General features: G+C 52.8%; 1 protein-coding gene across 3 annotated transcripts in view; it reads right to left on the reverse strand.

Annotated features, from left to right (window-relative positions):
• Nucleotides 1-12,627, reverse strand: part of AP2B1 (adaptor related protein complex 2 subunit beta 1) — a 99,666-nt gene that overhangs the window by 48,839 nt on the left and 38,200 nt on the right. For all 3 annotated transcript variants that reach the window (XM_084822987.1, XM_084822988.1, XM_084822989.1), the window contains 8 exons: nt 11,587-11,777; nt 10,281-10,502; nt 9,416-9,536; nt 9,007-9,102; nt 6,545-6,660; nt 5,086-5,251; nt 4,112-4,210; nt 817-1,076 (listed from right to left, as the gene is read on the reverse strand). In XM_084822987.1, coding sequence (XP_084679113.1) covers nt 817-1,076; nt 4,112-4,210; nt 5,086-5,251; nt 6,545-6,660; nt 9,007-9,102; nt 9,416-9,536; nt 10,281-10,502; nt 11,587-11,777 — 1,271 coding nt within the window. The remainder of the gene's footprint in view (nt 1-816; nt 1,077-4,111; nt 4,211-5,085; nt 5,252-6,544; nt 6,661-9,006; nt 9,103-9,415; nt 9,537-10,280; nt 10,503-11,586; nt 11,778-12,627) is intronic.

The raw sequence follows: 12,627 nt of genomic DNA on the forward strand, positions 1-12,627 counted from the left end.
CCTCCCTCAACTGCCACCCTCAGCATCCATTCCAGCAGGCTGTAACTAGGGATGTCAGAGGAATGTGGTTGGAGGCTGGACCTCAACGAACTTTCAGCAGCTCAGCCCTCCGGACTCCACTCCATTTCCCGCCAGCTGGCCCCACTCAGTGCACAATGAGTCGGGCCAGCTGGTGGCATTTCTGTAAAAAAAAAGCGGCATAAAAAATTGTGCAAATTACAGCCGTAAACTGAGTGATTTGCACAAATTACAATTTGCTCAAATTGTGCAATTTACAGCTGAAATTTGTGCAAATCTCTGAGCAAATTATGGCCGAGACCAAAAAAAATGTGTCAATTGTCCCCGGAACTCAGGGAAACGGCGCAGCTCAGCCTGCAAAAGCAAGCCGTGTCGGGTGCACCATGGAAGTCTGGCGAGCCCAAACAGGGCCAGGTTTCCCAACAACGGATATCCCTAGCTATAACACAGGGAGACAAGAGGGGGCAGTGGGGCCATTCCAAGACCAAAACGGCTCCCAGTTTCGGAATTGGCTCCCAGTTTTGGAATTTTTTGGCTTCCAGTTTTGGAATTTTTCCCAAATGGAAAAAATTCCATTTTTTCCTCTTCCTTTTTTCCTTGCACTTCGTGTCTTTTTAGACTGTAAGCCTGCAGGCAGGGAGGTCTTCATTTACTGAGTATACGTAAGCCACTCTGGTAGCCGTTTTGGCCGAGGAACAGGATAAAAATACTTCAGATAAAGAAGCAGGGCAGGCAGCCCGTTTGGGATGGGCGCTCCAGAACTGGAAGCTTCCAGCAGGGCCATTCGGGCGTCCTTACCTTCCGTGGTGGATTGGCAAATGCTTGCGATGGATTCCGTGGCTGCCCTCCACAAAGGCGTTGGGAGGCTTGTGGTACACGGACGCCAGCGAGCCGATGTGGCAGATGAGCTCGTCCAGCAGTGTGGGCTCAATCAGGTCGGTCTCTTCCGAGATCAGGGGCTTCTCCGACAAGACCACCTCTTTGGCTGTGACGGGGTCAGTGGAGAGGAGGCGCCAGTAGATGTAGCCACGGTCACGCAGGTCCGGATTATCAGAATCCTGAAGGCAATAAAAAGCAGAAAACATCCAGTGAGTTTTTATTTATGGGTATCCCCATCTTCCGTGGACGTGGGGCTTTCCAAAACTTTCTTCAACAAAGAAAGAAAAAGAAAAAAGAGACAGTCTGTGCCCCCATGGGGCTTGCAATGTAAAGCAGACACGGAGAGTGAAGTGGGAGACACGAAGGCATGGAGCAATCAGGTTCAAAGCAGAGCCTTTGGACATTCTGTGCCGAAAGAAACATCTAGGATTTCTGAGATTCAATAAGATCACACAGGTTGAGGTTGTTTTTCATCATACGTCTGCATAATATGGTACAATGGATTCTATGATTCAAGGTTATTTTTTGTTGCTGTTTTTAATTGGACATTTTTGGGGTGGGGCAAAGAAGGTGGTGATAAGAGGGTCAGAGATAGCAGGCAACTGCCCCAGAAAGGGGTGACTTCTGTATTAGCAGAGGCCAACATACAATGGGACTTTGTCAATTCCCATGTACCTAGTTGCCAATCAGAGCAGACCAGCCTTGCCCAATCTGACAAGACTGGCAGATGTGTGGGACTACAATCCCCATCATCCCCAGACAGCATGGCCATCGGTGAAATAAGCTCATGTGTCAACCTCAGGGGTTAAATTTGAGTACAGGCAGGGCGGATACATTATACCAGACTAAAACCCCAAACAAGCATTCTGTACTGTAGTCATTGAGCAGGGGGGGGCCTACCTCAAGAACATCAGAAGAGCCCTGCTGGATCAGACCAGGGTCCATCTAGTCCAGCATTCTGTTCACACAGTGGCCAGCCAGCTGCCCAAGGGAAACCCACAAGCAGGAAGGAGTGCAACAGCACCCTCCCACCCATGTTCCCCCATAACTGGGGTTCATAAGCTCACTGCCTCTGGCACTGGAGGTAGCACATAGCCTTCAAGACTAGTAGCCACGGACAGCCTTCTCCTCCAGGAATTTGTCCAACCCCTTTTAAAGCCATCCAAAGTGGTGGCCATCACGGCATCTTGTTGGGTCAGTGGGCACATCAAGAATTTTGAGAGTGCTGTGGGTGCTCTTCACAAATGGCTACCATGGGGGGGGGAGTCTTGCTCATTCATAAAATGGCTACCTTGGGGGACAGGATCAGTCACAAAACCGAAGGCTAAGTGGTGACACTAAAAGAAAAGTAACCTGTCCATGAATGTAAGTCTAAGGCAGAGGTGGGGGTCTGAGCTCCAAAAGACAAAACCCACAAAACCGTTTGAATCCACCATTTTCCGTTCCAAAACCCATTCCACAGAAGGCAAACCGATGAGGCTCAGAGACCAGTAACTGGGCCGAGAAACTGAGCACGCAGCTACTGAGCCCCAAATGGCAAATTACATATTTGCAACATGCAGGCTCTCACTTAAAAATAAAGTCAGGAAGGGCAGAGCACTGGAGGGCCACACTGGAGACCCCACCTTCAGAGAGCCTGACTGCACCACCTCGTGATTTTCAGAAAGCTGTGCAGCTCTCCCTTTCACAGACGTGGCTGTGTGATTTCAAGCCCCCACGTGGCAAGAGAGGTTATTCCCAGAAGCCACCCAGACCTGGACATGAGTAGCGAAATCGCTTAGCATATGTTCCCTACGTAAACTTAACATCCAGAACAAGGGGTCATCTGATAAAGAAATAACGGTTCTGCACCAGTCCTCCACCACTGGGCGACTTCCAGACATGTTGGACTCCGACCCCCAGAAACTTTCTTCTGGGGGGCCGGTGTGGTGTGGCGGGTGGAGTGTTGGACTGGGAGCCGGGAGATCCGGGTTCTAGTCCCCGCTTGGCCATGGAAGCTCACGGGGTGACTTTGGGCCAGTCGCAGACTCTCAGCCCAGCCTACCTCACAGGGTTGTTGATGTGAGGATAAAATGGAGAGGAGGAGGATTATGTACGCCGCCTTGGGTTTCTTAAAGAGGACAAATGGCAGGCTATAAATGTAATAAACAAACAAACAAACTCCCAGCCAGCGTGGCTGGGAATGATGGGAGTTGTAGGCCAACCCAGGCCACTAGAGAGTCCTGGTTGCCACTGCATGCTGCAGGAGAGGCTTAAGAAAAAGCATTAGATATGAGAGCTTCAGAGATGGTGCGTATATCTGACTGCCAGAGGCTGCAGGACTAACGACGGGCCCTGCCTATTCCACGGCCCGCCCGCTGGGAATTCTACACCGGCGGTTTTGTCTGTGCTGAGCGTCTGATCCTGCTATTCTTGTGCAAGCCGATTTGGGATGCCTACACCTAAATGCTGACCTAGTGGCACCTGCAAGCAGCGATTTGGAATCTGTGACTGGAGGCCTTTGACTTGTGCCAAAAGTCAAAGAAAGAATGGTAATGCATCAATAAATGGGCACGTAGCCGCCTTCCACACCTGATGCCCTCCAACTCTGTTTTGCCCTCTGCTTCCTGTGTCCTCGGCTTGCCAATTATTTTGAGGGCTGCACATTTTAAGTTAATTGGGTTCATGAATTCAAAACCTACTGAAGCAGCCAAAAAAGACACCTGGATTAAATCAGGCAACACACACACACACACACACTTTGAATACAATGCTGGCACCAGCTGAGACAGATACTTAAGCATCTGAAATATAAAGTATGCTCTTTCCCATTCAAAAACATTGTTTTAAGTTACATGCAAATATGCAGATTTAACCGAGCAATCAAAACCCACTTGTTTAATCAATGAAGGGTTATTTCATTCGCTGACAGCCCTAATATATATGGTGGTTCCACATGGACCTATGGCCCAATTGGAGTCCACCAGAAGAAGAGCCTTCAGCGTGGTGGCCCCCTTTCTTTGGAACTCCCTGCCCCTGGAAGTCAAACCTCCAAACTGGTTTCAGCATCTTGGAGAGCTCCTTTAGAGTTCTGGCAGGTTCCAACCGAGACCCAGAGCGGATGCCCTGCCCCACTGACACCGGAGCCACCTGTCTCCACTGGAGGGCGCCTCCCCAAGCGCTCCGGTCTGTCCTGTCGCCAAGGCTGGGCCAGCGGGCCAGGCGCGCGGCTTACCTGCGTAGCGAGGCTCAAGACCTGCTGGACCAGTTCCTGCGTTTCGGACGGCTTCTTCAAGAACAGCTTCACGATGGCGGTCAGGAGGGTGAGCTGCACCTGAAGTCGAGGAGGAGAGGAGCAAGAGTTTACGCCGGGGTGGGGAAGGGGGAAATCCCACTGCAGAGAAGCTCTCGGGGCCGCCTTCCAGCGGTGGGCAGGGCCAAAGGCAAAGGGGGCGGGGCCCAAAACATCAGTGTATTTTAATGCTTAAGCTGTTATTGCCAACAACCCTATCTTAGAGGAGGCATTTCAACATATTAGAACAGGTGGGGTGGGGGAGAAATTGTGCAAGAGCCAGGAAACCACCAAACCATCGATGGCTGGGGAAGGGGGAGCGGGAACCAGCTTGGGATGTCAGAAAGGGGGCATGGCCATCTGACCCCTGATCTCTATCCCCAGGAATGGTTGCCTTTTAAAAGCCCTTAATAGCATCTGGACTGCCTAAAGGAGGAAACCCCCAAAACAGGCCAAAGAGGGCTCAGCATGCTCAGTAGTCACAGAATACAGACTTAGGCCTGGTTCGCACATAACGCTAACCCATGGTTTACTTAACCCATGGCTTGTCGCCTTACCCAAAGTTTGTCTGGCAGATGACTGAACAAGCCGTGGTTTGTCTCTTCAATCCCTAGGCTGTTTGCTTCCCTCCTCCTTGGCCTGCTCCCTCCCTGTATCCCAAATGCCTTTGCGGCACTGCAGCACGGGCACGTCAAAAGGCTGCAGGTCTCTGACCGCTCCTGCTCACCAGCTCAGCAGCCTGGTGGAACAGCCCATGAACACTCCACGGTTTCAGGTTCATACATAACGACAGATCGTGGCTGGGCCGTGAACGCTGGGTCATTTGAACCGGGGGCCACGGAAAAGCAGGGATCCCGTCTCCTCCCCCAAAGCGGCGGGCAAGTCTCCGGAGGAGCGCAGAGATACACAAACATCACCTGGGTGCTTTCGTCATGGAAGCCCTCCAGAAAGCTCTCCAGGAGCTCGTCCGCGTTGTCGATCCGCTCCGCATATTCGCCCACGATCCAGATCATGGCTGCTCGGGCATCCGGCTCGTCTAGAGAGTCAAGGTTCTCGCACAGTGTGGCGATGATGCTCTCGTACCTGATTGACCAAGGCAAAGTTTAAAACAGGCCTCAGCTTACTCTGCTATTGCTACGTCCTGCGGCAGACCAGGGATCCTGTTTCTCTGCACAGCCTTTTCAAGCTTCTAGTCCTTAACATGTTCGACCGTTCCCCCCTGCTTCTTTTCCAGGCAAGCTCATGAGCTGCTGGCTTGAGCCATTCCTCCCCCCCGCCAGTTTGCCCCTTCCAGTCCCATGCAGGGCTACAACAGCAGCACACGCTCTGTTCCTCAGGCGGCTTCCCTCTCCTATTCCCAAGTTCCTCAAATTTGCAAAAACGTCCCTGGACGGAGGCAGCCTCACCGCCTCTGCTCCTCCACTGCCTCCCAACGCTCACCAAACCATTAGTCAGTCGTAATCAGGGGTATGGGGACTTGGAGCCAGCTCTCAACATAGTTCCACGCACACCGGCGGCTGCCACTGGATCTTCACCCCCCCAACCAGTGCCCGAACTGACTGTGAATCAGGGCTGGGGAATGTCAGGCCCAGGGACTGAATCCAGCCCTCCGGGATCCCCAGCGGGCCATGCCCCCTTCCTGAGCTCCACCCCCTTTCCCCCAACCGTTTGGGGGTTCCTGGGCTTTTGTGCAGCTTTCCCCCCATTCTAAGAGGTTGAAATGCCTCTACGAAGGCATACTTGCCGGTGGTAAGCGCTTCAAAGCTAAAACAGGATGGTATTTTTTGCATCGTTGGCCCTGCCCCTTTTGCCTTCGGCCCCACCCACCACTGGAATGCGGCTCCCAAGAGCATCTCTGAAAAGATCCTGCACCCCTGCTATAGATACTCCCGGTTCGGGCTTGGGCCTTTTTTGCCTGGAGCACAGCCAGACAAGTCCAGGGCTGCACATCCATTTTGTCCCCTACAGCGACAACACACGCAGACCTCCTCCCTCCACCCCCTGCGTGGCCCCCCTCCCCTGACAGACACACCCTTCCTGCCCACTGGGACTGACAGGTTGCTGGGGGGTGGGGAGAACCAAAAGCCTCCCCTGGTCCCGAGCGAAATCACTGCCTCTCTGCCGCTCGCAGAGGGTGCCGGGGCTCTGGAGAGGCAAACGCCTTTTCTGCACCAGCTCCAGCACCCCCCCCACACACACACGGTCCAGCTGATCAGCTGGGAAAAGCAGGCAGGCTCTCCACAGCAGGGTCCCCTGCACTGGGCAGGGTCCCCCCGATGCCCGGTCCCCACAGGCAGGGGGCACAGTGGTTAGGAGATCAGGAGTGCTACATTGGCACTGGGGTGGGAACTCCCCACTTCGGGTAAGAACACTTACTTGTTGGGATACTTGCGGAAGATGTCCCGGATGACCACGATGGCCTCCTGGACGACGTAGTTGACCTTGGTCTGGATGAGGTCCAGCAGGGTGCTCACGCAACGCTCAGCCGATTGCTGCACGGAGGGACGGAGCAGAGGAGGAGAGCCGGTCAAGCAAAGCCTCGGCCTCTCGTCTAACCCCGGCCCAGATGCAGCTCCTCCCAAACCCATCCCACTCCTTTCTCCGTGATTCTTGTGGATATGGGAAGATCCCTGGTACAGGATACAAGTTGAGCTTTCACACCAGAAGGCTTCCTTTAAATGTGGGGGGGGGGGGTTCTGGGGCTTGGGGGCCACACTCCCCCCCTGAACCCACCAGGGACCACACTCAGGTTTTGCCACTTTCCAAACAGTCGTTGCTGGCAGCGGCCGCACCTGCCACAGCCCTGCCCCAGGTGTGATTCAATCGACCCCTACCACGGCAGGAATCTGTGCCCAGAGGAGGTGCCCTGGGTCAATTACGGCTCTGGGAGGAGCCACAGAATCCCTGCTGTGCATGCAAGGGCCGTGTTTTCAATCCTTGGGTTCACCGGTTGAAAAGGACCCCCGGAGGTAGTAGGGCTGGGAGACCCCGGAGATCTGCTATCGCTCAGAGCAGACAAGGGATTCGATGGAGAAATAGTCTGATGGTATAACAGGATGCGTCCTATATCCCCCATGTTAGTTGGGGCGGGGGTGGCCATGGCTCCGTGGTAGAGCCCCTGCTTTGCATGCAGGAGGTCCCAGGTTTGATCCCTGGCAGCATCTCTAGGCAGGGCAGGAAAAACTCCTGCCTGAAACCCTGGAGAGCTGCTGTTGCCAGGCAGTGTCAACAATATTGGGCTAAACGGACCAAAGGTCTGACTTAGGAAATGGCAGGTTCTTCTTTAAAATCCAACTATTCAAAACCATGAGGGCTGGAATCCTATTTTATTTTTAACGGAATAACCATAGCTCAGTGTTGGAGCTCCTACTTTGCGAGCAGAAAGTCCCAGGTTTGATCCTCGGCATCTCCAGGGTGGGCTAGGAAGGAATCCTGCCTGAACCCCTGGACAGCCATTGCTGCCAGTCAGTGCCGGCCATACTGGGCTAGATGGACCGAGGGTCTGACTCAGGATAGGGCAACTGCCTATATTCCTATTTAAATCCATCCATTCTTTAGAACCATGAGGACTAGAATCTTACTTTATCTTTTAAGTTCCTCTGGGCTTACTTTGATCCAAACCAGGAGGGCCCATCCAGATCCGGGGGAGAGCCCTGCGAGGATGGCTAATTTTATTCCTTACGCATTCTAAAAATAAGCTTTTTGGGTGCAAACATGAGCATTGGTTAAGGAAAAATAGAAATGAGCGCCTGTCTCAGCTCTCAGACATCTGGAAAAGGCTGCTTTACATTCTCCCACATTCTCCTCCGCTGCCCTCGGTGGCCCTTGATATGAAGCAGGGCCATTAAGTCAGCAGGGAAGCCATGTCGTTTCTAAAAGCTTCTGGTCTCTGTTACAGCCTGTCCGTCTCCCTCTTTTATTCGCCAGAGTAACCGCCGTTTGAGGCTGGTCGACTGGAAAAAAATACCCTCAGAGCAACCAGTACTTTAAAAACCTGTTGGGGGGCGGGGAGAGGGGAAGGACATCTGTGTAATGCGAGGAAACGTTTCGGGGCGAAGCCAGACCGCTCTCACTGCCCTGCCCCGCCTTCTGTGTTCATTCAGCAGAGGACGGATCCCAAAGGAGCGCAAAGCATGTGACGCTTTCGGGCAACCTTCCCAAACAGCCTTCCTCGACATGGTGCCCTCCAGATCTGTTGGTCTACAACTCCCACCACCATCGGCCAGCATGGTCAATGGCCGTGGCAACTGGGGATTATGGGAGTTGAACTCCAACACATCTGGAAGGCGCCAGACTGAGGAAAGCTGTTATATGGATGGATGTAAAATCTTCATAGCCATTTTGATCCACTGTCTCCAGTTCTCTGTCTAAAGCCGTGTAGAATATATACCTACCCACTGAAAATAACATTTTGTGCATCTGATTTAGTGCATTTCTGACCCATGAAAGCAGGAGCCATAAAGCTGTTAATCTTTCAACGGCCCTTCATTGTGGCTTTCTCTGCGACAGACTAACATGAGGGGTATGGGGAAAACCAGTGATGCATTTGCTTTTTTCCTCCTCCCTCCCAATCCTTTTTCCTTTTGAGTCATGACTTTTAAGTTGTAAGCTTGACATGCAGTGACTGAATTCATAGTTATCTTTGTAAGCAGCCCAGAGAGCCTTTTTTGGCTGAAGAGCATGGTAAAAATGCCATAAGGAAGTAAACAAACGAACACAGCTACCACTCAAAAAGTTGCTACACACCATCCGGTCATCCTAAACTGAAGTTCCATCAGCCCCGGGGCTGAAACGCGGCATCTGAAATTCGGAAAGGTGAGAGAGGCGGGGTTACTTGCCTCAACCTTAATGGCGCATCGTCCGATGGCCCGTACAGCTTTGCGGACAAAGTCTACGTCCACCTCCGTGGCGTACTCCTTCAGCTCAGCCAGAACCTGATAGAAACACATAATTTTTTTCCAAAAAGAAATTTAATTTGGTGCCGATAACATTGATAGTTGCGCCCCTCCCCATATTGGCGTGCTGCTGCTGCTCTGCTCCAAACAAAGAGAATCAGTCTCTCTCTCCCCCAGGTTTCTAGTCCTCATTGTTATGGGGTGGGGAAATATGCCCTGGGAATACGTTACAGGTTACTGCACAGTGAGCAGAGAAGCATCTTTAAACATAACAGGGATTGCGTCTCCCAGCTTCCTGTGCTCATCGTTTCCCAGAGCACGCGCACAGAGCGGGACCAGTCCCGGGGCTTACCTGAGCAATGTTGGCCTGCGAGGCCAAGCGAATCATGATGTCCAGTTTCTCCAGCTTGACGTAGATGGGGTCGTTGTACTTCACAAAGAACACTTTGATCTCCTGCTTCAGGATTTCTGGCCTGGGGAGGGAAATGTGCGTGCACCAATGATCAACCCGGGGCCGCTCTTTCATTTCCGACAAAAGGTGGTCTACGTTTTCGGGGCTGCCACGTTACCAGGGAAAAGCCACAGCTTTAAACACTGAGTTGTGATTTCCAAACCATCTGTTACGTCAGGCTTCCCCAACCCAGCGCCTGCCAAATCAGTTGGACTGCACCTCCCATCATCCCCAGCCACCATGGCAGGAGATGCATCCCAACCCACCTGAAGGGCGCCGGGTGTCAGTCTAAAGATGGGAGTTGTGGTCCAGCCCTTGGGAAAGGCTGAGTTAGTAAGTCATCTAGGGCAGCTTTCACCCTGGTGCCCTCCAGATGTGTCCGACTACAACTCCCAGCATCTGGGAGTATTAATCCAACACAGGCTGATCCCAGACAAAAGTCATAACAGAATGACAAACTTTAAGAAAGACGGGCTTCAGATATACACCTGAAGCGGAAAAGCAACAGAAGGGCAAAGCAGCCTTCCGCATAGGAGCAAAAGATGAAATGCCCTGCCGCATCAGCGGCCCCCGTGAAGAGTGACCTGGGCGCATCTGTCTGCCCCGCACGCAGCTGTCTGCCCCTCCTTCTCAGGACTGCACAGCACCCAGGGAAAAGAGCCCCCAGCCTTCAATTTGTTGCGTATCCGGACCAGCTCTGAGACTGCAACCTTCCCTTCTAGGCAGCAATTTATCAAGAAGCTTCGGAAGCCCCCAGCCCCCTGACCTTTTCTGAACAATCAGGTTGATGTTCCGCAGGGCGACGTACTGGACTTCGGGCTCTCCGGACAGCAGGGTGACCAGGGGTGGGGCCAGCTTCTTCAGCAGCATGTGGTAGTAGTCAGAGTCCTTGGGGAGGAGCTCCAGGAACTTCATGAGGACCTTGACGGCCGAAAGCACCACGGCAGAGTTGGCATGAGACAGGCGGGGGGTCACTCGCTCGCAGATGCTGCCGGGGGTGGGGATGGAGGCAGAGATTTAGGCCCTTCCTTCCTTCCTTCCTTCCAGAAATCTACAACCTCCACCAGCGCCACCTCTGGCAGGCTGGAGGGATGTCTGTCGGCATTCAGGAACGCCTGTATTTTGCCGCCCTTCACTCTGCTGAGCCCAACACCCTGCCTGGCAGGCCACCGCAGCGCTTTCATTTTCTTTCAGCAGTCCAACACAGCCTTTCCCAGCCTGGCCTCGAAGTGCATTTTGGGGAGAGGGGGTCTACTCCCCAACACTGCAAGCCCCCTTAACCCCCCCCCACTGCAATGCAGCTTTTAAAAAAACTGGGTTGGTGCCAGTGGAGGCTTTAAAAAAAACCCTGATTGCAGCGGGGGCGTGGCAATGTGTGACTATGTGTGCGCGCACGTGTGTGTGTGTGTGTGAGAGAGAGAGAAAGTCTGTGTGTATGTGAGAGTGTGCACGAGGAAGTGCATCAGTGTGCATGTGTGTGAGAGAGTCTGTGTGCATGTATGTGAGAAAGAGTGTGTGTAGGTGAGTGAGTGTGTGTGTGTGTGTGTGAGAGAGAGAGAGAGAAAGAGAGCGAGCGAGCGACTGTGTGTGAGAAAGACTGAGTATGCGCATGCGTCGGTTTGGGAGAGGGAGAGAGGGAGAGAAAGGGGGGAAAGAGAGAGAGAGAGGTGGGAGCAATCATGTTGCGGATCCTGCCACTGCAGGCGTGTGGCACCTCACATGACTGTCCACAATCAATTTGGCCCTTGCGCCAAAAAATGTCCCCCACCCCTGGTTTAAGGGGGAAAGTAGCATCCTTCCAAAGACAGACCACCGAGAGGCCATTCTATGTTGGCTAGAGGCTGACAGAGCTCTCCTCTAGGGCCATTTCCACGTCTTTCCCAGAAGACGCGCAAGCCAGCGGACACTACAAGATCCTGCAGCGAGGGGATCCACAGATCAGCCGTCTCCTGCGCATGGGGCGCCTCGTCCATCTGGCACAGCTGCGGAGCAGCTGAGCTTCAGGGGAACCTGTGAGAGGGGAAGAATCCGGGCGAAGCACATGAGCCTCGGCGTCAGACAGGCTCAGCTACCTTTGGGCTTCCCGGTCATCCTTGGGGTTGTAGTTGGAGAGGCAGTCCAGGATGAAGATCTGGCCCCACTCGGTGCACTCATTCAGAGCGGTGAGCAGCTTGTTGATGTTCTGCGGGTTAAGATCCAGCAAGTTGCTGTTGGGATGAGATTCGCTGATTTCAGACAAGGCCGCAACGGCGTTGGCCACCACCTAGAGGGGGGAAAGGGGGAGGAGAAGGCTCAGCGGTGGAGCGCAGCCTGGGTGGCTTTGCACGTGTGATGCACCAAACATCTGGTGCAAATCAGCTGGCCTGGGTGAGCATCCACCCATCGTATGCCATCCAGAAAACTTTGGCTATCACAGATAAACCAGGGGTCCCCAACCTTTTTGGGATGGGAGGCACATTTTGAATTTGGAGTGTCATGGGTTCTCACAAAATGGCTGCCATGGTGGGCACGGCCAGTCACAAAACACTGATTTTCCACAAGGCAAAGCTGGTGAGACTAAAAGAAAAATCACTTGCCCGAGAACCTAAGTCCAAGGAAGAGGTGGGGTCTGACCTCCAAAACACAAAACCACTCTTCGGAACCCAAATAATGGCCGCCCAGTTTAAAAAAATCTTAAGAAAGAAAATCAAAATCAGCCTGGCTGGTGCCAATAGATGAGTCTGTGGGCACCATGTTAGGAGACCCCAGAAATAAGCCAACTCAGATCAGCCCTTGGCCCTGTTCAGAAGAAAAGCCTTCAGAGTGCGTTACACTTTGAGCAGATGAGCCACAATTTATATGGACCTGCTTAACAGAGAATTCTGTAATGTTTTGCTTCACTTGTGTCCTCTAAATGCCACCAGTACAGGAGAAAATCCCAAGAACTGTCCAGTGTGTACACGTGGGCGTGAGTGTCAATGATATCACGGTCTCTAATTCTTGCTGCGGCTGCTGGAACTATTGGGGTTTGGGGTTTTATTAATGGTATTGTTCATCAGACTGCCTTTTAAAAACGGCCACATACTGATTGTAAGCTGAGTTGAGGATATTTCTATGGAAAGGCACAGTAAAAG

Source organism: Heloderma suspectum, chromosome 16 (assembly GCF_057233095.1).
Source record: "Heloderma suspectum isolate Gila_16-S chromosome 16, 16-S_ref, whole genome shotgun sequence".
NCBI classification, from domain to species: domain Eukaryota; kingdom Metazoa; phylum Chordata; class Lepidosauria; order Squamata; family Helodermatidae; genus Heloderma; species Heloderma suspectum.